Source organism: Rhinolophus ferrumequinum, chromosome 23 (assembly GCF_004115265.2).
Source record: "Rhinolophus ferrumequinum isolate MPI-CBG mRhiFer1 chromosome 23, mRhiFer1_v1.p, whole genome shotgun sequence".
Taxonomy (NCBI): domain Eukaryota; kingdom Metazoa; phylum Chordata; class Mammalia; order Chiroptera; family Rhinolophidae; genus Rhinolophus; species Rhinolophus ferrumequinum.
This window is the reverse complement of record NC_046306.1, coordinates 19,685,248-19,710,931: the sequence shown is the minus strand read 5'-3', so window position 1 is coordinate 19,710,931 and position 25,684 is coordinate 19,685,248. Positions and strand designations below refer to the sequence as shown.

Genomic DNA, 25,684 nt, shown 5'->3' with positions numbered 1-25,684 from the left:
CAGCCAGTCCAGAAATCTGTAATAGTAGAGTTATTTCTTCTGGTCTCTTGACTACAATTCTCTTAATGGTTTATAGCCCAGGAAAAGTCAAAAAACTACTCAGAAAACACTGATAAAGACCTATCGAGGAGACGGTCCTCCAGGCTGTCCACTAATGGGCCCCACGAGATCCTAGATCCTGACTTGGTTGTATCAGATTTGGTTGATACAGTTAGTACTGGTCCTTTGCAGCACACATCATCCAGTACCAAGGAATCAGAAGAAGGTGAGTCAAAGTCTGTTCTGGAATTGTCTTGCCAACCTGATACCTGTCTAGTGACAAGTAATCTAAATCGTTGTCTACTGCCTTCCACAAGTTTTAGATAGTCTTGAAATCAAGTTATTGAATGGGCTGCAGTGTTTCTTACATTGTTCTTCACTGATGGTTCAGTAGACAAGCTTGAGATTGGTTTTGCTTATGTATGTCTGAATGCGGGTTTGAGGTATGATACTTGAAGAGCCCTGCCCCGTCTCTGTCTTTCTGGTGCTAATTCACTCCAGTGTCTTTGCTTTTTTTGTTAATGCTTTTGGCAAATCCTCCCTTCATTTTAGCCTCTTATTAGCCTCTTTCTTGAGATGCTCACAGCCCTGGCTGTAGGTGCTGGAACCTGCGGATATATTCTTGTATTGTGGAAGATGAATGGCTTCCTCTAAAAAGTCCCTGGTTTTCTTAGTCTGCTGAGGTAGTTTTGGTTCCTAGATTATATACATGTATATGTTTCCCAAATTTTCTTTTTTCCTTCTAGGTCAGTTGAAATCGCCCTTGGAAGCTGGCCAGGTCTCATCTGCACTAACTTGCCACCCCTTTGGGCATGGAGTGGGAGCTGCAGGCGCAGAGTTGAACTGCACGTCAATGGGAGAAAACGCTATGAAAACAGAACCGGCTACTCCTCTTGCTGAGTTACAAGAGATTTCTACTGTGGCAGGTTCATATTTAGAGTTAACATAATTCTCTTCTAATGTATACTTTTGCTTTTGCTTTGATTCTGAGCTACAATTAATGGACTTTTCTAATGATGTTTTTCCACCTTTTATTGATAATATTCCCTTATCACTTTAATGTTATACCCTTTTCATTTCTCATATTGCTAATTTGTGTTTTCTTTATTAGTATTGCTAGGAATTTATCAATTTTGTTAGATGCTTTCAAAAAACCAACCTATATGATTTTCTCTATTTGTCTTTAAAATGTCATTGATTTCTATTTCTTTCTTTAAATTTTTCTAGAAACTGAGGTCATTGATTTTAGATCTTTCTTCTTTTTCAGTATGAACATTTGAAGTTATAAGTGTCCCAGCAAGCACTGGGATCTTGTATTTTCATTTTCATTCACTTCAACTATCTTGTGATTTCTTTGTTGATCACGGGCTACTTAGGAAGTAACTCATTTCTAAGTGTTGGGGATTTTATAGATACATTCTTGTTACTGATTTCTAATGTAATTCCATTGTGCTCAGAGAATGTACTGTGTAGGATTTCAGTCTTAACCTTTGTTGAGACTTATTTTATGATTTGTCTTGGTGAATTTTCTATTATATATGCACTTGAAAAAAATCTGCCATTGTTGTGTATCTGTTCTATGTCTGTCAAGGTGTTTTATGGTGTTTTTCTGGTATATATCTCCATTGATTTTGGTTTTTTGTTTAGTTCTATCAGTTACCAAAAGAGGAGTGTTGAAACTCTCTTAACCATGGTTGCGGATTTGTCTATTTCTCTTTTTAAATCTGCCAGTTTTGCTTCATGTATTTTGAAGTTCTCTTATTAGGTGCATACACGTTTATTATTATGTCCTCCTGATGAATTGTCCCCTTTGTAATATGATATATCACTCTGTCTTTGGTAATAGTATTTGACTTGAAGTTTACTTTATCTGATATTTAGTATAGATACTCCAACTTTCTTTTACTTACTGTATGCATGGTATATTTATTTCTGTCACTTTCTGTCAACGTAAATGTGCCTTTAAATTCAAAGTGTATCTTTTATAGATAGCAGATAGTTAGGTTTAGCTTTTAACTGCAATGTTTAGTCATATTAAGTGTAATTATTGATATGGCTGCTTTTAGGTCTACCGTTTGCTTTTTGTTTTCTGCTTATCCTCTCTATGTTTTGTCTTTTTCTCCTTTCCTATTTTTTAGGTTAATTGAATACTTTTGAAGAATTCCATTTTAATTCATCTATTAGGTTTTATCTGTACTTACTAGCATTTGTTTTAGAGGTTACCCTAGGAATTGTGACATACAGAGGGTGCTAAAAATATATGTACATTTTAAGAAAAGAAAAAAACTGTATTAAAGTTGTAATGCTCGGGGCCGGCCCGGTGGCTCAGGCGGTTAGAGCTCCATGCTCCTAACTCCGAAGGCTGCCAGTTCGATTCCCACATGGGCCAGTGGGCTCTCAACCACAAGGTTGCCAGTTCGATTCCTCGACTCCCTCAAGGGATGGTGGGCTCCTCCCCCGGCAACTAAGATTGAACACAGCACCTTGAGCTGAGCTGCCTCCCGGATGGCTCAGTTGGTTGGAGCACGGGCTCTCAACCACAAGGTTGCCAGTTCGATTCCTCGACTCCCTCAAGGTATGGTGGGCTCCGCCCCCTGAAACTAAGATTGAACATGGCACCTTGAGCTGAGCTGCCACTGAGCTCCCGGATGGCTCAGTTGGTTGGAGTGCATCCTCTCAACCACAAGGTTACCGGTTCAACTCCCGCAAGGGATGGTGGGCTGTGCCCCCTGCAACTAGCAACAGCGACTGGACCTGGAGCTGAGCTGCGCCCGACACAACTAAGACTGAAAGGACAACAACTTGAAGCTGAACGGCACCCTCCACAACTAAGATTGAAAGGACAACAACTTGACTTGGAAAACAGGCCTGGAAGTACACACTGTTCCCCAATAAAGTCCTGTTCCCCTTCCCCAATTAAAAAAAAAAAAATAGTTGTAATGCTCAATATATACCAATAACAGAAGATAAATACAAGCCATGTTTGACTCTGCAATTACAAGAGGTGCTCAAGTGGTTACCATCAGCGTAATTTTAATACAGTTTTTTTCTTTCTTAAAATGTGTATACATTTTTTTGGCACCTTCTGTATGTCCTTAAGTTTTCCCAATTTAATTAATGTTGAATCACTTTATGTAAAATGTTGCATAGTTCCATTAACTCTCCCTCTTTATGCTCTAGTTATCACATGAATTATATCTGCATATGCTGTAAAATCCACAATACAGTATTATAATTTTTGCTATAAACAATTATATATTTTAGAGAAAATAAAAGAGGTAGTCTTATTTATTTACATATTTACTATTTTTAGTGTTCTTCATTTCTTCCTGAAGATTTCTTTCCAGCCTGAAAAATTTCCTTTAGTTTTTCTTGCAATACAGATTTCCTGGTGACAAATTCTCTTGGCTTTTGTTTATCTGAACATGACTTTATTTAACTGTCATTCTTGAAGGATATCTTCACTGGATATAGGATTGTGGGTTTAGTTTGTTTCTTTAAGTACTCTAAAGATGTTATTCATGGTTCTCTGCCCTCTATTGTTTCTGAAGGGAAGTTAGTGATCATTTATATCATTGTTTCCCTGTTTGAAATGTGTTGTTTTCTTTTTGGCTACTTTCAAAAGCTTTTCTCTTTATTTTTGATTTTTAGCAGTTTGACTGTGATGTGTTCAGGTTTGTTTTATTTTTGTATTTAACCTGCTTAAGTTTCACTGAGCTGAATGTGAAAATTGATGTCTTTCATCAAATTTCAGCCATTATATCTTTGAATATTCTTTACTATTCCATTTTCTCTGTCTTCTAATTTTGACATTTACATTAGACTTATATTAGGCCTTTTGATATTGTTCCATAGGTCACTGGGACTCTTTACCTTTTTTTTTTCAATCTTTAACCCTTCTTTTTCAGATTGAAAAATTTCTTTTGATCTGTTCTCAAATTCTTTCTCAACTCCAATCTGCTGTTAAGTTTGTCCACTGAATTTTTTATTTTGATAAAAATATCGGAAAAAAAAATAGAAAAGATCACCCCCCCAAAAAAAAATTCTAGAATTCCCTTTTTTCTATATTCTCTGCTGAGATTTTCGATCTGTTTATTCATTATGAGCATAGTTTTAATAGCTGCTTTAAAGTTCTTGTCTACCAGGTCCAATGTCTAGATTATTTTGAGGTTAATCTTCATTGTTTGACTTTTGACTACAGGTCACATTCTTCCCTTTTCTTCATGTCTAATATTTTTGGATTGTATCTTGGGTATTGTGACTGATACGTTGTAGAGTTTGGATTATGTTAGGTTCCTTAAAAAAAGACTATTTTCTTTGTTATAAAGGGCAATTAGTTTGGCCAAACTCAAACTCCAAATTCTTTTCCTCTGCAATGGGCAGCAGTTGAAACCTCTGTTCAGTTATTTTTGCCTTAGTTGGGCTGCTTGAAACTGTGTACATTCAGAGATCAGCCAGAGACTTAGGCAGAGCTTTTATGCAGAAATTGGGGCCACCCTTTTGTGGCTGTCTTCTTTCTAGGATTTTGTCCCTCACTTTCTAGTAGTTGCACTGAACTTTATCTTCTGTTTCTTCAATCAATAAGACTAAAAGTTTCTATCTGAGTTTTAGCTACCCAATGCTACTGACTGGAACCTGACTTTAGGTGAAAAACCTTAAAAAATAGGAAACTCATCTAGTGCCCTTCTCTATTCCAAGTATCTGACTCCTGTTTCGGCCTGCGTTTTGTTACTCTTCACTGCCCTTAGATATTTGTTTTGTTTTACATGTTTTTTGTAGAGTTTATAATAGGGTTGCATACAAAAGTGTTATTTCAATATGAGTGATTCTACCATATCGAAGAAGAAAACCCTATCTTATGTTAACAGACAGCTTTAGGAAGTTATGCACATTCATGAGCACATAAGGGTTTTCTTTTCTCTCAAGTAGAGATTGCTTGTTGCATTAATACCTATCTGGATGTAATTGGTAATGCATACTCTTAGTTTTGCTGATGGTGGTGGTAAGTGGTCAGAGTCCAGGACGGTGCTGACCGTGATTGCCTTTTAAAGTGAAGAACATCTAAGCCCCTTGTATTGTGTGTATGTATATTTTTTATTTTCCTTAAAAAAAGCAGTATGAAGTAATACATATTGATCATAAAAAAGCCAAACAGTATGGAAGCATTAGGAGTAAAAGTGAAACGCCTCCTCTGTCTTGTTCCTTTCCACTGGGGTAGACCTCTGTTATTAGTTTGTGATTTTTTTTTTCTTCCAGACCATTTTCTATATACATTTACATAGGTAGGGAAGAAATTAAGGTTTTATTATTTCTAAATATAATTGGGTTCTTTTAGTCTTATTTGGGTTAATTCTAGGCTTGTTGTTCTCTATTTAATTTTACAGTATTTTCTGAGATCTATCCATGGCAGTGCACTGTCTTACTCTTTTTAGTGGTTGAATATTTGTCTCTCGTAAAAATGTTCCAACATACATTTAACCGTTTCCTTTTTGATGGACATTTAGAGTATTTCTGAGCAGTAAGTATTTCAAATAATGATAGCGTGGTATTCCTTGAACATGTATTTTTTGATTTTTTTTTAAATGAAATAGAAGTGTTTTTCATGTGTTCATTGAATATTTTTATCTGTTTTTCTGTGAATTGTCTTTTCTTACTCTTTGCCCACTTCTTGTTGGGTTGTTTTTATTATTGATTTGTCACATTTTCTTTGTATATTATTGACACTGTTCCTTTTTCTTTTATATACATTGTATTATATTTTCTCTTGGTCTATCACTTGTCTTTTGCTTTTATTATTGTATTTCACAATAGTGAAATTAAAAAATTTAAATTACTGTCTTTTTTCCTATTTAAAAAATGTTGTTACGATCATAATATGCATGCAGTCGATATTCATATGTATGTATTTTCCCATATTATAAACCCCATATTTAAAAAATCATTTTAATTATAGTATAAGCCACTCTTTAAATGTTTTGATGAGGTTGTTTGTCTCCTACCCATAGCTTATGTCCCATGGTTGTTGATTAACATCCATCTTTAAAAAGTTTTGTGAAGTTTAAGTTATCACGAATTGGGAAGGGTCGAGTAGGGGAGCAGGGAATTAGTGTCGGTAAATTCGGGCATTTCTAAATATCCATGAAAGTTTAAGGCCTTGTAGGATAGCTTCCTTCTGGACTCAGCTATATTCTGGACGAAGGCCAACTTAACTGTGGGAAGACATGGCCTTATGGGAGAGTTTATCCATAAACCATGTGTGGAATCAAATCTCATGAGGTATTATTCGTTACGTGGTTCTGGAGCTGGGACATTTTCTTTGGTATATATGGATGGTCTGTAAATTTCTTCCTTCCCAGTATGTAGAGAGGTTTGTGGGTACCTATTACCCCAGAGGACAAATGAAGCAGCTTGTGGAGATTTTTGTGGGTTGCTTCTTGTTCTCTGGGGAAGAATATGCCGGCAAGTGCTTTTACATAGCAACTCAGGGAAACACTAAAGGTGAAATGAAATTGTCTTCCGGCAACAAGGCCATCACACGTGAGAAGAGGTGGTGCACATGTGGATGTGGAGGTCGTGCACGGCTGCACATCTTTTTTTTTTGCTCAGTTCAGTTACAGCATCCTGTGAACTCGCTAAGTACCAGGGCCTGTGCTAATAAGCATCACTGATACAAGATCAGTCAGATTTAGTGCTAACTAAAGGTATCTTAACTTGGGAGACTTGACATTGAAGCTGAATCTTGATGGATGAATAGCAGTGTTCCACGAGTAACAGGTGGGGCTGGTATTCTAGCAGAGGGAGCAAGATGACCAAAGGTATAGCGCATTTCCTCTTAGGCTGTTTCATATGGAGAGAAGGTGGTCGAATATTTAGTGATTCTGTATTTTGACACTACATACTTGCGACTTTATTTAATATTAGCTGTCATGAAATCTATATCCTCAGTTGTGTTATAAAGATATAAATCTAATTTGTATATTTAACAGTGAACATAAGATTTGAGATTTTTTGCCTTTCTTGTGGAAAGGCAAATTCCAAATAGTAAGTAATTTAAATTATAAATAGAAAATAGAAAATTTTGCATTGTTAAAAGGTTAATGGTATTTAAATAGTTTTGTTTTTAATGTGACTATTTATAAGACTTTTACACCATAATGTCTACATGTCTACAGAATTGCATACTTCTATTTGGATGATTTCAATTTTGAGGGGAGGGGTAGATTTTTTTCTTTTCTTTTTGTCTTGACAGATGCCATGTAGTTAACATAAATACTGTAGCAGAGCAGCACTTAGAAAATAGTGAACTGAAAGTTCTCAAGTATTCACTCCTGGCTCATTTGTGGTGCCATTAGTTTGGTCTTTTGACCCAGTAGGTCCAGAGTGTTGTAGCTCAGCCTCCGAGGCTTGTGGGTGCAAGTGGTCTCCCTTTTCTTGCCGAGCCTCCTCTCAGTGGCAGGGCTCCTCTCCCCCCAGCCTGCTTTTCTGTCATGTGAGAGGAATTATTAGAGTTGATGTATAGATGAGGTGGAAATTTATTCTCAGAACTTAGTTGTCTGTTTTGGTAGGGAGAGCTCTAGCTGACAGCCATGTCTCTTATAACTCCGCAGACTAAGCTCTTAATTATGTTGTCTTCAGGGAGGTGTTACGTTAGACATCACCTGAAAATGGCGGTGAATTATTCCTATACCACTAGAAAATACGCTGTGCAGATGAGACGAGTGGAGACTAGGCTAGAGGCTAAATGCAGTGCCTATTTGGAAGTTTGCATATTTTGTAGAGTCTTGGGCTACCTCTTTCCAAAACACTCACATATAATATATGTCTTGTGTCGGTTAATTTAGTTGTGTTTCTGGTTTGTGTCGAGGACAGAAATAAGGTAAAGTGAGGATGGGACAGTCTTGGGAAAGGGGGATGGTAAGATTTCATGTCTTTTGCTTCTTTAGGTTGCACAGAGGATTTTCTAGGGAATAATCCTGAAACCACTACAACTAACTTAAGCGCTGCTCATTTTCCAAGAGAGTTTGAGGAATGGTAGCGGTCATACTACCTTGAGCCTGAGCTGGGAGAAATAAATGCAGCATGCAAGCCCTGACTATACTCTTGAAGTAGGCTCTAAACTATTGGCCTTGATGACTTAAAAGCCAGAGGAGAATGCGGTTCAAATTGTTCTACTTGGGTAGGCATTTATTTATGCTGTAAAACAGAAATTAGAGTAGATGCCCTTAGAAGTTCAGAGATCTCAGGTTATTTTCTAAATCTGGGCCCAGCCTACTGACCATTCACAGATAACCAGGAGTGTTAGAAAATGGACTGCAGTCCATTCATTCGTTTTAGTCAACAAATTTTAGCAAGTGCCTACTAAGTGATAGACTCTATTCTAAGCTGTCTCATTTGTGAATGTTCTACATGAAACACAGGTTAAACAAGAGAAGACCTAACAGAAGTACAGCCTCAGTGTATATACAGAAGGTGCCAAAAAAATGTATACACATTTTAAGAAAGGAAAAAACTGTATTAAAATTATCCTGTTGGTAACCACTTTGAGCACCTCTTGTAATTGCAGAAGTCAAACGTGACTTGTATTCATCTTTCGTTTTGGTATAAGTACAATTTTAATACAGTTTATTCCTTAAAATGTGTATACATTTTGTGGGCACCCTTGATATGTATAATTTTACTAAGTACTTATTAGAAATGGGACACTTTGCCATGTGGTCTAGATAAATGATTTTAACCCATGTGTAATCAGTTATAAAATTAATAGGAAGTTATTTGTCAAAGTATCAAATGTTTACAAGTGATTTACTTTAAAATTAACCAGATTTGTTTCAGACTAATATCTATAATAGATTTTGCAAACGACTTTGAAAACAACCAGGTCTGTGTAATGCTCCAGTACTTTAGCTTTTATGCATTTGTGTTCTCTATGCTTTCTTGACAGGAGAGTCATAGGGTTATAGCCATTGTATTCTGGGAAGCTGTGTTGTCTATGGTCTGCCATCAGGCGTGTGCTGTGGTGGAAAATTGGTTGAGAATTCATTGTTCTAGGGGTTAGAGAGATGAGTGAGACATCTGGTCAATGCCTGTCTCGGTGTTTTTTTGTCTAGAGGAATGAATAAGACTGCAGGTACCTGTAACACGAGAGAGAGAAAGTAAGGTGGTGTCATGAGAAATACTTAGAACAAAAGTATGGAAGAGAAGACTGACAGTGATGTTGTGTGCCTGCCACATGGAAGTTGAACTCAGGACTCACTTGTTGAGCCCTGTAGTACATGCCCAGGAGTTCTGCTAACTGTTGAATAAACACAGATGAACGGGGCGCTCTTGGTCTTGGTGTTCATTAAATGCGTTTTGGATCTGACTTTGGGAGAAACATGAAATTTAGGTTGATGGTTTGGGGACAGGGGTGGAAGAAGGTGGTACTTGCTCAGGGCCTGTAAGCAGTTAGGCATTTGGAGGGGGACACAGAGCAGTGTCAACAGCATCATCAGAGGGTCTTGTCGGAGGCTGTCGGGTGTGCTTTCTGAATTAATTGCAGGTTTCCGGAAGTGGGTTAAGGCTGAGCAGGGAAGTTGTTCCCAGACTGAGGTCAGTGGCTTTGAGGATTTTATGGAGCTACTGAAATTGCTTTGTTTGTAGGACAGGGAGAGAGCCCTGAAATGTTGGCTCTCTGTGTTGTGTCGGTAAGGTTGCTTTCCTCCTATTTAGCTAAGCCGTGGCCTAAAGATGTCTTAAAGTATTTTTTCTGAATTGTTTGCCGACTTTTACCCTTAAATACTTTGGTATATATTTCCTAAGAACAAGGACATTCTCTTACATTACCACGATGTGATTATCAAAATCAGGACCTTATTTAAACTTCACCAGGGATTTTGTTGGTAACTTTTACCTCATTTATGGAAGTGATCTTGTCTTCATTCATTTGGTAACTTACTTTTTTATATTTATACATTTGAAAAAAAAGCTAGAAAATAACAAAAATAAAACTAGCATTCACATCTCCCACTGCGCAGAACTTTTGGTATTTGTTCATAAGTGCCTGCAGTGGGCCTGCTTCTTCTGGCCACCTTCTACCTCTCCAACTTCACCTTTCCTCACTCTCTCTCCTTCCTGTTGACTGTTCCAGGCATGTGGCCGCCTTGCTGTTCTGCAAATACTGCAGGTACACTCTCATCTCTGGGCTTTCATTCAGCACACTTTTATTGAATACCTTTTATTCCCAACCAGAGCAAACATATCCATTGGAAAAGTTATTTCATCAGTTCAGTAGTAGGTAATATTTAATTCATTGGGCCAGTCCCTAAACAGTGACTTGAGCATTTCTTACGTACCACAACTTTGAGGGAGAGAAAGGAAACCTGGAGAGAGTTAGGAAAACACACAAAAATGAATAAATTATCTCCTTGACCTTAGGGAGGCATTTACTTATAAGAATGGGTTGTCCTGCATACTTCCAGTTGATAAATGTTGAATAGCATTGTTGATTGATCATTGCCCAGCTTAAATATTTCTAGATCTGTCATAATGTTGACAATTCTTTTATCCAAACAAAATTTCAAATAAGTCCTGCTTTTTAATGCAGTGATTCTTTTTCCAAGATTCCTGTTGGATTTGGGGATTAAAAAAACTCAACATATATGGCCAAATAAAGAATGTTTTGAAAATTAATGTGAAAAGGTATTTTAGTACGTTTTCTAAGGTATTAAAAGTTAAATCACATCAGTTGCTAATTAATTTCTTCATTGAAAAACATAACATGGCAGGAACTTAGTAATCTCAGACTTTGTAGATTTACTATCCTCATCATTTTTGAGTCTTATATAAGGTGATAACAATAGCAAGTTTTGTTTAATGTTGATTTTTAAGTGAAATTTAATATTTCACAATCAGAACGCTAAGGAATACTAGTTCTTTGTAAGTACTAGTTCTTCATGAATTTTCACAACTACTCTCAAAGGCATCTGAGATCCATATTTTAAAAAGTATTTTATAAAGAGTCATGTTGCTGTTTGTTTTTCCTATAAATTTCAAAACCAATACATGCTAGGAAAAATTAAAACCAAGTAAAAGAAAAAAAAAAGTTAAAAGTCCTCCTTTTATCGCCTTCTCATTCTCGAAAGAACCATGGTACAATTTGGTGTGTGGCTTTCCATCCTTCCAGTCATGGATCTGTGCATATATATGCAAGCCTATATACACTCATATAGCTTTAAAAAAACACAATAATAGAATCATATTCTTGTGTTTATTCAGTGGATTGCCATTTTCATTTATGGTATTTTCCCATGCCGGTTCATAATCTCTTTTCACAATTACATGTAATTTATTTCCTTGTATGGGTATTTCATAATTTATTTAACTATCCCCTGCTGACAGACATTTATTTCTAATTTTTCACTATTAATTCTTCCTGTTTTATAGACAAAGAGCCTAATACTTGGCCAAGAAAGAGTGACTTAGCCAGAGTTGTACACTTCTTTATAGCTGGTGATGCAGGGTCTCTGACTCCCATCTACTGAATGAGTGCCTGATGCCATCTGTTGAGATGCCGGCTGCTATAAAATCAAGCGAAGTGAACACAATCCCTGCCTTTAGGGAAGTTGTACCTATGTGATGTATAACTCCCACTGCTCTTGTGGGCACTCATCAAAGCGTTGTGTACACTCTGAGTAAGAGGCTGATTAAGTCGGGTGGTCAGTCTGGAAGAGCAGTGTGGGACAGTGATGTCAGTATGCGGACACGCTGGTGCCTTTGGAATTCTCTAATTTGATCTGGAAACCGAATGGTGTTCCTGGTGTTCTTTTGGAACAGGGCTTAGTGGTGAGTACAGGACGATCCAGAAAGATTGCTGGGAGAGAGACAGGGGTTGTTGAGAAAACTCATTCACCAGGAATGTGTTTTGTAAGTAAGCAGGAAGGAGGGCGGTATCATCATCAGAAACATCCAGCAAGGCCCCTGGAGGCCAGGATGCTTCGGTGTTTAGTCATTGTTTAGTGATTGTTGTCCTAAGCTGGTGCCTGTCATGGAATTTCTAACCTAGTTTGGAGTCACGATCTGAGAAATCAATGTTAAGGAGGCGCTTGGGCAGCAGGAGGAGACGCTAGGGAAGGCAACACGTCTAGTTCAGAGAAGAGAGGAAGGATTAGCTGTTCTAAACGCAGCTCTGGCATTTAGGGCAGCTCTGCCATCTTGTGGAATAAATGCTCAGTGATTTTTGTGAGGGCTGAGTGCAGACATTTGCAATCTAGAGGATGGCCGTGGCAGGGTTTCTTTCCTCCTACTTGAATATTCTGTGGCCTCAAAATATTTTTCCTGCATATATTTTTAAGACGTTTTTATTTTGAAATAATTTCAGACTTATAAAAAGGTTGCAAAAATAGTACAAAGAATTTCTGTACAGGCATACCTCTGAGATTTTGCGGGTTCAGTTATAGGCCACTGTAATAAAGCGAGTGTACAATAAAGTGAGTTGTAATCTTTTTGCTTGTGGAGGGTCTTGCCTTCAGTTTGTAAAAACGCAACATCTGTGAAATGCAGTAAAATGAAGCACAATAAAACGAGGTATGCATGTATGTCTTTAACCAGATTCCCCACTTGTTAGCAATTTCCCTTGTTTGCTTTTTTGTTCTGTTTTTTAAAAAATATTTCTTTCTGAATGTTTACAAATAAGTTGCAGACCTTTACCCCTAAATACTTCAGTGCATATTTCCTAAAAACAAGGACGTTCTCTTACATTACCACAATATAATTATCAAAATCAGGACCTTATTAAAGGTTTGTCAGTTATTATAATAATATTCTTGATAGCAAAAGTGGGAAAAGCATTATTTTTCTTGGTCGGATCCAGTCCTAGATGACACATTGGATATAATTGTTTTGTTTCTTTAGTCTCCTTTCATCTGAAACAATTCTTCAGATTTTCTTTGTCTTTCATGACCTTGACATTTCTAAAGAATAAGATGTTCCTCAATTTGGGGTTTTCTGATGTATCCTCATGATTAGATTTATTTACTCACTTATAGCAGAAATACCATATAAGTGATGTGTCCTTTTCAGGTGCATTGTTTCAGGAGGCACATATCTGTTTGTTCCATTTATTGCTTGATGTTAATTCTGTCTCTTGGCTAAGGTAGTATCTATCGGGTTTCTCTGCTATAAAGCTATTATTTTTCCCTTTGTAATTAAAAAATGTCTTGTGAGAGAATACTTTGAGACTGTGTAAATATTTTGTTTCTTCATTAAATGTTGCAGACATTTTAGCATCCCTTGATATTGCCTGAAACAACTATAACTACGATGGCTGCCAAATGGTGATTTCTAACTCTCCTCATTCCTTCTGCATTTATTAGTTTGTATTTTATTGTAAGGAAGAACTTTCCCTTCTTTTTTATTTATTGTATTTATTTATAGCCACATGGACTCATGGATTCTTACTTTGTTCTATGAGTTATAATCTGTTAGTATCATTTACTTATTTTAATACCCATATCGTCCCATATTTGGCCAGTGGGAACCCTTCAAACTGGTTCCTATGTCTTCATCATAATTGAGCACTTACTATTTTTTGGCATAACAAGATGTTCTAAGCACATCTTATATTTATCCAATTCTGGATTCAGCTATTTCTCCAAGAAGCCATATTTTTTTTTAAGTGGAGAATTGTATTTGGAAACCAAAATCTGAGTGCTAGGTGTGCTCCTTGTTTTAGGGTATACAGAGAAAATGTGGAAGTTCTTCTTTACCACCTGCCTTCCTAGCCCAAGCCCCTCTCCAGAGGTAACTACTGTCAACAGTTTGATTTCTATCCTCTGCTGTCCTTTCTGTGCAGTTTTATAATGGAGTTGTACAGTATGTACTGGGCAATTTCCTGTTTTCACTTAACAGTGTATCTTGAGATTTTTCATATCAGTAAGTACAGAGCTACTTCATTCTTTTTCTTTCTTTTTTTTTTTTTACTTCATTCTTTTAAGTGGCTGGTTAGAATTACATAATGCAGACTTCCCATAATTTTTTTTAACTGTTCCACTGTGGATGTTTAGATTGTTTATTTTTTAATTCTAAGCATTTGAGTGGACTTGCTGTGAATATTTAAAGCTGTTCATGTTTCTCTTTGATTGCTTTTGTTGCTTCAAAGCTGAGAAAGTTATTCCTTCACAGACTTGGAAAATGTTTTATTCATTATATTACAGTATTTGAAGTACATGTCAAAAAAGTATTCAACTCCTGGGTTCATGTGGTGCCATTACTTGACTAGGATACTGACCGTATTAGGGGTTGTTGCTGAGGGAACACTAGACAATGAGAAGTGGCCCTTATCTCTGGCTGGAGAAATGACAAATGACAGGATCCAGGAGCAGATCCAAAGTGCTAAAGATGGGGTGCAGCAGATAGTCAGTCAGTCATTTGTGCCAGGAGTTGATGGCATGTGGTTCTTAAAGAGCCAGGGCCATCTGGACGTCTTCCTGCACGTGGAGTGAGCTGGGTCTGGATGGAACTGAAGAGTTGGCTGAGCCCTGGGGGATGGCAGGGAGAGGGCACAGTATGAGCAGAGGTGTGAGCTGCGGGAGCATGAGCGGTTGCGGGGGCCAGCAGTAGGCTGGGGCAGACCCGAGGCCTCATTGTGGTAGATTCATGGGAGATAAGCTGGGAAAGCAGGATGGTGCTTAGACTGACATGGGCTTAGAGTGCCAGACCGAGTATCGCCAATCAGACTGAATATAACTATCCCAGTCATCTAACTGTGCGGTTTTGAGGTACTGGCAATGGATACACACGAAAAAAGAGTGAAATATGAAATAGGACATTTATTTCTAATCCAAGTTTCAGAAAACATAGTTAAAAAACTTTTTTAGTATAAAAGTAATGTATGCTTATTGTAAAAAAAGAAACTATAAAGCATTTGTGGGGACAGAGCCCCAAAAAGCAGTTTCCAGGCTCTCGGCCTCACATAGAAAGGTGCTGGCTCAGGTAATAAATGGCCATCGACTGCGATCAAATGGCCATCAACTGTGGCTAGTTGGCTGTCAGCTGTAACCAGTGAGCCATTGGGCACTAATATAACTGCCGTGGCTAGGCTAGCAAAAAATGGGGGCGAGCAAGAAGATGGTGGCTGAGCCTGCAAGCGGTGCAGTGAGGGTTGCAAACAGTGTGGCTCCTGCTTCCTGTGTCTCCAACCCAGCTGCCAGCGAGAATATAGTAGTATGACTCCCCTACCTATGGCTCCATGGGTGTTCCTTTTTGGCCTCACCATGTCCTGCGTTTTTATGTGGGGAGCGGGAGCAGAGACCCCGCAGGCCGCCCCGCATGACAGCATTATCCAAGCATATAGAAAATGAGAGGGCTTCTGATCCTACTCTGTATTATCTATTGCCGTGTAACAATATTAGCACAAACATAGTGGCTTAAAACAATGCATTTATATTCTCAGTTTCTGTGGACGAGGAGCCCAGGTACAGCTTCACTGGATCCTCTGCAAGGCTGCAATCAAGGAGTTGGCCAGGGCTGTGTTCTTAGCTGAAAACTACTGGGGAAGGATCTACTTCTAGGCTCACATGATTGTTGGCAGCTTTCAGTTCCTTGCAGGAAGTCACACTAACGGCCACAGTTTTTTGCTGGCATTCTCAGCTCCTTGCCACATGGGCCTCTCCGTAGAGTAGCTCACAACATAGCAGCTTGTTTAAACAAGCCAGCAAGGGGCTGTGCTGACTGGTAAGATGGACATTACAATTTTACATAACATGATCAGGAAAGTGACACACTGTCACCTTTACCATATTCTATTAGAAGCAAGTTACCAGTCCTGCCCATACTCAAGGGGAGGAGATTTATACATGGGTGTAAGTACCAGAAGGCAGGGATTATTAAGAGACATTTTATAATCTGTTCCTACTTTCACCACCAAAAAAAATTAAAAAATACAAAAAGAAAACAAACATTCCTTAGAGTTACCATTATTAAAAGCAAATTCAAATTCTGTGCACTGTTTTTCTCTGTCTAGTAGTAATTTGGGAGAGGGAAGAGCAAACGGTGCCTGGGAGCCAGGAAAGCTCTATGCTTTGATTCCTTCAAACATCTGTTAAACATAGGGAGAGCACAGAGCATGGAAATGGTAATACCATTAACTGTTTGCAAAGATTGATTTCCATATGACTTTCTAAAACAGGAATAAATGGGTTTCTACCCCAGGGGCAAATTCCATTATCCCTAGCTTTTGAACCGGGCTCCCACGAGGTTTTTTTTTTTTCTTTTTCTTTTTTTAAATTAAAGTTTATTGGGGTGACAATTGTTAGTAGTTACATAGATTTCAGGTGTACAATTCTGTAATACATCATCTATAAATCCCATTGTGTGTTCACCACCCAGAGTCAGTTCTCCTTCCATCCCCATATATTTGATCCCACGAGGTTTTAATGTACGTATTTTCTGCTTTCTGTCCTAGTAACTGCTCCCATCTTGACAAGGACCGTAGTATTCCAAGAGTGGATGACGTCACTTAGCTGGTGCCATGAGTGACATAAGTTCCAAATGAACTAACTGTCCTCCCCTTGGGAAATACACACCTATGTGTGAGATTTGGAATTCATGTAGACAGTGGCCAGCAGGCCCTTTTGGCAACCAGAGGCTCTCCTAATTTTTCGACCATGCTTCCATCACCATGTTTCTTTTGTCACTGGAACACCTTTCTGAGGAGGAGTGTAATATGAAAATATAAAAGAATTTTTTTTCTACTATGAAAATAATATGGCTATTATAAAAATTAGAAAATATGGGAAAGTAGAGAAAACTGATTCTTTAAAAATTTCTCACCTATTTTTTAATTTTTAGTGGTTAAACATTTATATAATTTACGAAGTGGTCCCCCAGTAAGTCTAGTACCCACCTGACAACACACATACTGTGCGTGTTTCCCCAAAAATAAGACCTAGCCGGACAATCAGCTCTAATGCGTCTTTTGGGGCAAAAATTAATATAAGACCGGGTCTTATAGTAAAATAAGACCGGATCTTATATAAATTTTTGCTTCAACATGTGCATTAGAGCTGATTGTCCGGCTAGGTCTTATTTTTGGGGAAACACGGTAGTTATTACAATATTATTGACTATATTCCCTATGCTGTACTTTACATCTCCGTGACTATTTTATAACTATCAATTTGTACTTTTTAATCCCTTCACCTTTGTCATCCAGTCCACCAACCTCTTTCCCATAAGGCAACCATCAAACTAATTTTTTGTTTTACTTAAAATCCCTTAACCAAAAAGTTGCCATTATTTACATTCTTACAATTCTAACAAATTAACATATACTATTATATTTATGTATTATTTTTATATGTATTCTTATGTTTTGCTTATAACATATTTTGTGGGGTTTTTGAGCATAGTTATGCTGTGCATATTTTGTTTTTTTAATTCTTCCTTTTAAAATGTAGAACACTTTTGCTGGTTACATCATTTTACTGTTCCTGTTGCGCTTTTATTAATTACCATTGATAATTCAGTTTTTGATTAATAAAATGGGGCAATTAGATGTTAAAATTTTGCAGGTTATGCCACTGATACATGGATCCCTGGCTGGGATTATGCATAATTTTGATTGTTTTAAGTAAATTACTGTGAGGTCAGTGACAACCATGATGATAACTAATGCTCAAGTAACCTGGTGCAGTTAATCATGGGTTTTCTCTTCTATGACCTCATGGAAACATGTGGGAGCCTTGTGAAATAAGTGTTTTCATTCCCACTTCATGATAAGGAAACAGTCTTGGAGAGGCTCTCTTGTTTGATGTAGAAGTGCACAATAAGTACTGTAAGAAGAAAAGAAAGGAGCACATTTTCTATTTCATTTTGGAATAAGAAGTGAACAGAACCAACTGTGATACAAATAGAAAGGGACAGATACTACCAGATTTATTTTCCATGACATGCTTATGGGAATTCAGAGAAGGCAGAACAGAATCTTTTCTGCCGAGAAGCCAAGGAGAAAGCATTGTGCAAGGAGATGCATTTGAAGGATGAGTACAGCTTGGTTTGCATATGGGAGAAAGGTGCCCAGCAGGGAACCACGTGGATTGCACTGGCTGACCTGGCAGCTTTCATTGTGCATACAGACTGCTCGTTGTGGCTGTTGTCAGGGAAAAGGAGGATGAAATTGTGAAGTCTGGAAAATTTTTCATACCTCTACAAACTTGTTGGGTTCAAAATTAGTACAGTTTGCAACACCTTCATGAAAAAGGAACAAATATTTAAGTCTTGGGTTGTTTATATATCTTTTTTTGCTGTTGTTTCATTTTAATTTAACATATAACTCTCATTATTAAAAAGTTAGCATAAACACTTTTATTACTGTAGAATATTTTTTATCTACTTTTTGATGTGTGGGTCTGAAATTATAGTTAATTGTATAATCTATCAGATTTTGTCACAGACTATTTGTAACTGATTTATACCCTATTTGCTGCTTTTCTCACCCTGGTGCTTGTGTTGATTGTTTTTCCCCAACAGTGGGTTACTGGCAGGCTTATACTCAGAAGGGCTTGCATATCAATGAGTTATACTTCACTGAGTTGAATTTATGGGGGAATCTTTCAGAATTTCCATGGTTGAAGATTCATAATTCTTAAATCTTTTAATGTTTACTCCTTCAGGCAAAAACCAGCAACTGATTTTTGTCTTATCTATGTTGCTGTCTTGAAAGGGCTCTTGGTTTGGCCAGGGGCTTGGTAACAGTGACACCTGGAAGTGTCTTCTCTGTTGGGGAGTTTCTCTGTTCACGTGAGCGGCTGTGATCCTAGGCCGCCTCTCAGAGGCAGGTGGCCCACTACGTGCTAAGCTTGCTCACCTTTGGAGGCCCTGCTGCTCTCACCTTCTGCTTAGCTGTGAGGAATCAAGTTTGTCTTTTGGAGGGAGGAGTTTTTATCCTGCCAAACTAAACTTACTTTCTTTTGAGAGGCTTACCAGCTTGGAAGACTATTTGTCTTAGTCCATTTGGGCTGCTATAGCAGAATACCCCAGACTGGGTGGCTTATAAACAACAGAAATTTATTTCTCACAGTTGTGGAGGCTGGGAAGTCTGAGATCAAGGCTCTAGCAGATTCAATGTATGGTGAGGACCCACTTCCTAATTCATATTGTATTGTTCTCACTGTGTCCTCACATAGTGGAAGGGGCAGGGGAGTCTTTGGGGTCTCTTTTATAAGAGCACTAGTCCCATTCATAACCTAGTCACCTCTCAAAAGCCCCACCTCCAAATACCATCATATTGGAGATTAGATTTTCAACATATGCATTTTGGGGTATCTATAGCACTATCAGACCAGGTATATCTTCATTTCAGCAGATGGTTTGACCACATCTCTCTTGAAAACGATCTGTGGACACAGGAAATATCTACATGAGTGCATTGGTGATCTTCATAGATGAGATTGAATAGGCTCAGGCAACTCTGCCCAGATGGTGTAGATTAATTGGTTGGTGTCAGCCTGAAATGTGTTCTGATGGCCATCCTCAGCTATGTCCTACTGGACCTTTATCAACAACTTGGAAAAAGACCTAAGAATACACAGGATTACAGAGTTGAGAGTTATGAAATTCTTGGGCTAAAATAATCAGATGGACTTTATTAGGGATAAATGTAACTTCCAATGTATAGTTTGAGAAAACTCTTTGGGGAAAATGGAAATACAAAGACAAACAACACAGAGTTTAGGATTTCGAGGGCCTAAGCTTGTTGCTTTCCAGCATCGTATAATAAGATTTGGTTGCATTAGTAAAAGTAAAATGTCTTAAACAGTGGAGGTAATAATCCCACTGAATAGCCATACTGGAAATCTTGTGATTGGTTTGGATTTCACATTTTTAGAAGGATGTAGACAAAACTGAGTGGTTACACAGTGCTTTGTCTCCCAGCCAGAGCTTATGAGGGCTGGTTCAAGGGGTGTTTCACCTTGGTTGATAATTATAATAGCTGTCTCCAGCTGCTCCATAAATGACGTAAGCCTATTTATTTATAAGGTGTATTTTATATTTGAAATGGTCTGCTTTGTGCCACATATATATTTTGTCTATAGCCCCCTTGGCAGCTCTTTGAAATAGGTGGTATTATTCCCTTTTGTAGATGAGAAACTGGATAATCAGATTAGTTAAAAAAAATACGCACAGCTTATTTATGCAGCTAAGGAAGGATAGAGCTAGGATTTAGGGTTGGGCTGTTTCCATGATAGCGTGCTGCCTCTGGCATGGGCATGCAGTGAGGCTGGGAGCGGCAGGGCCTTCTGCTCTCCTGCTGATGAACAGGTTAATTCCTGAAAGGCTGTTCCCATTTGTTCATACACCCAAAATGCTCCTGTATAGCAACATGACACTTACATGCCAGACACTTTTTCCTAGGATCTTCACATGTAATTTATTTAATTCTCACAACTCAGTGAAGAAGTTACCATTATTATCTCCATCCTGCACATGAGGAAACAGGCAGGAGACGTAAGTAGAGGAGCCAGGAGTGGAACCAGGCTGTCCAGCGCCGAGTCCACGCTTTTAACTACTGCCCTGTCTTTGCCGTATCCACACCATCAGCACGTGTACCAAGGATGCAAAGTCTTTATAGAATGGTCCAAAGTTTTCATTTTCAACTCTTTTTTTTGTTTTTATGTACACTATTTTTATTTTTTCTTTAAGTATAATTGATATACAATATTAGTTATATTAGTTTCAGATGTACAATATAGTGAGTGATTCAACATTTTTATGCCTTACAATGTGCTCACTCCAGTAATTCTTAGTAATCGTCTGTCAACTATGCAAACTTATCACAGTATTACAGACTATCTCCCTTCACGTTTTCCACCCCCCAACCCCTGGCTCTCTGGCAACCATCCCTGTGGTCTCTGTTTCTATGAGTCTGCTTTTGTTTTGTTTTGTTTGTTCATTTGTTTTCTTAGATTCCACATATAAGTGAAACCATATGATATTCTTTCTCTAACTTATTTCACTTAGCTTCATACCTTTTAGGTCCATCCATGTTGTCACAAATGGCAAGATTTCAGTCTTTTTTTATTGCTGAGTAATATTCCGTGTGTGCATGTGTCACATCTTGTTTTATCCAGTCATCTATCGACGGACACCTAGGTTGCTTCCATATCTTGACTATTGTAAACAATGCTGCAGTGAATATAGGGTGTATGTGTCTTTTCAAATTAGTGTTTTTGTTTTCTTCTGATAAATCCCCAGAAGTGGAATTGCTGGATTGTATAGTAAATCAATTTTTAGTTTTTTGAAGAATCTCCATACTGTTTTCCATAGTGGCTGCAACCAATTTTCAGTCCTACCAGCAGTACACAAGGGTTCCCTTTTTTTATCTACATCCTCACCAACACATGATATTTGTTGACTCTTTGATAATAGCCATTCTGACTGGTGTGAAATGATATCTCATTGTGGTTTTGATGTGCATTTCCCTGATGATTGGTGATGTTGAGCATCTTTTTTTATGTCTGTTGGCCATCTGTATGACCTCTTTGGAGAGACGTCTTTTCATGTCCTCTGCTCATTTTTGGGTTGGATTATTTTTTTGTTATTGAGTTGTATGAGTTTCTTATATATTTTGGATACCTTATTGATATATCATTTGAAAATCTATTTTCCTATTCAGTCTTTTGGTTTTGTTTATAGATTCCATAGCTGTGTACAAACTTTTCGGTTTGATGAACTCCCATTTGTTTATTTTTGCTTTGTTTCCCTTGCTAGAGGGGACATAACGCGAAAAGATATTACTCAGGCTGGTGTCAAATAGTTTACTACCTATGTTTTCTTCTAGGAGTTTTATGGTTTTAGTACTTATGTTTTAAGTCTTTAATCCATCCGGAGTTTATTTTTGTATATGGTGTAAGAGTGTGGTCCAGTTTCATTCTTTGCATGTAAATGTCCAGTTTTCCCAGCACCACTTGTTGGAGATCATTTTCAATTCTTAAAATTTTTTAAAAATTCAAAGATGTTTATATTTTAGTATTCTTTTTTTGCATTATAAATAAGTATATCACAAACCTGGGTTTTAAACACGAGTCAGAGGATGGCTGAGTTTACGTAAACTTGGTTGCTGTAGTCAGGTGGTGGCAGGCATTAATACTCTATCTCAGACCTTCGCTTTGTTCACATGGCAGTAAGTGGAGTTGTCTGTAATAATTTTTTTTTTTTTAAAGATTTTATTGGGGAATGGGAACAGGACTTTATTGGGGAAAAGTGTGTACTTCCAGGACTTTTTTCCAAGTCAAGTTGTTGTCCTTTCAGACTTAGTTGTGGAGGGCGCAGCTCAGCTCCAGGTCCAGTTGCTGTTGCTAGTTGCAGGCGGCACAGCCCACCATCCCTTGTGGGACTTGAACCGGCAACCGTGTGGTTGAGAGGATGTGCTCCAACCAACTGAGACATATCTGGGAGCTCAGCGGCAGCTCAGCTCAAGGTGTCATGTTCAATCTTAGTTGCAGGGGGCAGAGCCCACCATCCCTTGCAGGACTCGAGGACTCAAACTGGCAACCTTGTGGTTGAGAGCCCTGGCAGCGCTCTAACCGCCTGAGCCACCGGGCCGGCCCTGCAATAATTTTTGAAAGACTGTCATATGGAAGAGGGATTATTAGGTTGTACCGTACGAAATGGCCAATATTTAACCTTTTTAACCTAAAAAAGTGACATATCTCAATGGTTCAACCTCATTGGCCCAAGAAGAGGAAATTCCAGAGAAACCATTTGTATTTAGTTTTAAGAAAGAATTTTAGGATATATTGGAGGTTTGAGTTTTGAATTTCTCCACTGACATGCTTGTCCTGTACAACTATTAGTCTGAGAAGTATGGATTCCATTTTACTTTGTTGCTTTTTGTTCTCTTAACTGCTTCTATTTTGAGCTTCGTAAATCTCTTGTCATGGATAGAAAGTGATTTTAAGGCGTTTTGCTTTGGGATGTGTGTGTCTGTGTGTAGAACATTGTACTTTAAAATTGCCCATATGTTATAACAGCATCTATCAGATCATCAAGCCCACCAGTTTTACAACCATTCCCTAGTGCTGCATTGGAAATAGAGTATGATTTAGATTGAGTTTACGAATTTTTAAATTCCTTTTGATTCTGGAATGGTACTTGAAAAAGTAATCATAACATTTACCAGAGGTTCAGCACACTGTCTGCTTCTAATGGAACTTCTGTCATTGCATTTAGGAAAAATTTGATTCACTCAAGAAAGGCTATTCTTGGGTGACCTATTCTGTAGAGTAGGAGTGACTTACTTGAGTTTAAGGTCATTGTTCTCATTGGGGTGAGGGCATTGTGGAGGGAGTCTTCAATAAACTGATTAAAGTTTTTTTAAAAATTTCAATTACAATTGACATACAATATAATATTAGTCTCATGTGTACAGCATTGTGATTAGACATTTATATAACTTAGGAAGTGATCGCCCCAAGTCTAGTACCCATTTGACACCATATATAATTATTACAGTTACTGACCATAATTATACTGATTTTCTAACACATGTGAAGGCCTTTTGACAGCTTTACTTTTTGTCATTGAAGCATAGACAGACCATTGACTTCTGTTTATTTGGTTTTGGGAGACTCAAACTTTTTTGTCTCTTGAATTTAATCATTGAGTCCTCCAAGTTCTTCTCATGCCCTCTAGTTCCATTCAGTTGGTTTCCCCCCCCCCCCTTATAGTCTCTGAGTCATTTTGATCAAAGTACTTGGTAGTGAAATCTCAAAAAAGCTCAATACCAAAACCTTTATAACAGTTACACTCTCCTTGTACAAAAATTGTCGTAAGATCCTTTAGGTTTAATAAAGAGATCCCATCAGAATGACCCCTAGTTTTGTCTACACAGAGAGGTACCAGAATGGTGTTGAGTCTGAATCTGGTCCAACTCATGAATAACAAGTGCTGGGTTGGGGTCCTGATTTTTGTTTTTAGTATTTTCCCTTGTTCTTTTCACTAAGTATGAAACCATGAGAACTTGTATGGCTGCTTTATACAAACAAACAAACAAACAAGCAAACAAAGTTGATCGCTTCTTTCAAAAGGTGTATCACAGTTGAGTCTCTGTTATTTACCCTGAAGTTATATCCATTCTCTCCAAAGAGTAATCTTGGGAGGTAATGGCAGTCTGATTGATCGGTAATGGCAGCAGCTTTGTATGTATGCTACTCTTTCACTTTCTATTGCCATGTGTTAATGTGTATATTGTAATAATTAGGTAAGCACAAGGGATCTTTGTTTTTGTTTTTCAGTAACAAATACTTTTAAGAAAACAGATGATTTTGTGACATCTAAAGCACCAGCTATCGACCTAGACCACAAATTTAGGTGCAAGGTTGTGGATTGTTTAAAATTTTTCCGCAAAGCCAAACTGTTGCACTATCACATGAAGTATTTCCACGGAATGGAGAAGTCTCCAGAGCCAGAGGAGAACCCAGGAAAGAGGCATGTCCAAACGAGGGGCTCTTCAGCTTCAGACAAGGCCAGCCAGGAGAGCCTGACCAGGAAGCGAGTCTCTGCCAGTTCCCCAAGTAAGTATTTTCATTTTGTGTTGTGTCTGTATCACGGAGGGTGGTTCTGAGACTTAATGAAAGGGTGTATAACGAAGCCAATTTTACCATAGGCTAATTGATCTAAAGAAGAGTTAGATCCCGTTTCTCCACTAACCAGCAGGTGCCTCAGTTATTATCTGTGTACTGGGGTCTAGACCCTCATCATGCTTCTGGCTATCAGTGAGAGCACACAGCAGGGGGTTAAGATTCCACAGGCCCCAGCGCTCCAGAAGGCACCCCCCGTTCCAGGCATCTCCCCTCACTTTTCTCCCATCAAAGCCTCTGTCTGTTTCCTCATGGTTTTGCTGGTACTTGACTAATCCGATAACTAAATTTTTTAAGATTTGAAAGAATAAAACCAGCTCAGCCGCTTGCCTATTTTCTTGGCATACCTAGGTTTCTAAGAAAGCCTTTATCTTTTAGGAGTAGCATTTCAGACAGTTGTGGGGAGTTCAGTTGAGGACATGTTTCAAGGTGAGACTCTGACACCAGGCAGCCTGTGTCCTGAACTTGACATTATGCTTAAGTAGAAGACAGAATATTATAGGATTTGTGCTGCTTGGGGATAATTACTGTAAAAAAAAAAAAGTACCCTGTTATGCTGAGTGCTCTGATCATGGCAAATGGAAACTTGGGTTCTGATGGATTTCTCAGATGGAGATTCCTGGCTCTTCTAGTCCATCAGGACCAGAAAACGCTCTGCAGAGACTTTTTTTTTCCTGCCGATAACCTTGATCAGGAGAAGCAGTTGTGATCTGAGAGTCTATAGACCAAATCTTAGTAGCAGTCCTGCTACTGTCTGCTTGTGATCTGAGCTCTTCACAGATCTCATTTCCTCATTTCTAAAGTGATGATATCAGACTAGGCATGAACGAGACAAAGCCCTTTCACGTGGGGAGAAAAGCACATGAACAGATACAGTGAAAAGGGCTAAGTCTTATATTAGGGACACATAAAGTGCTGTCGGAACACAGATTCAGGTTTTGCCTGTAGAGCAAGGGTGGGGTGTCGAGAGGAGGAGGTGACATTTGAGTTAGGCCTGAAAGGGTGAGGGTAGGACCAGAAGGCAGGGGGAT

General features: G+C 38.3%; 1 protein-coding gene across 3 annotated transcripts in view; it reads left to right on the top strand.

Annotated features, from left to right (window-relative positions):
- PHF20 (PHD finger protein 20) overlaps positions 1-25,684 on the top strand; it is a 119,193-nt gene that overhangs the window by 63,711 nt on the left and 29,798 nt on the right. For 2 of the 3 annotated variants that reach the window (XM_033094511.1, XM_033094509.1), the window contains 3 exons: positions 77-265; positions 786-965; positions 24,309-24,587. In XM_033094511.1, the coding sequence (XP_032950402.1) occupies positions 893-965; positions 24,309-24,587 (352 nt within the window). In that variant the 5' untranslated portion in view covers positions 77-265; positions 786-892. The remainder of the gene's footprint in view (positions 1-76; positions 266-785; positions 966-24,308; positions 24,588-25,684) is intronic. The other variant, XM_033094510.1, reaches the window with a different exon arrangement.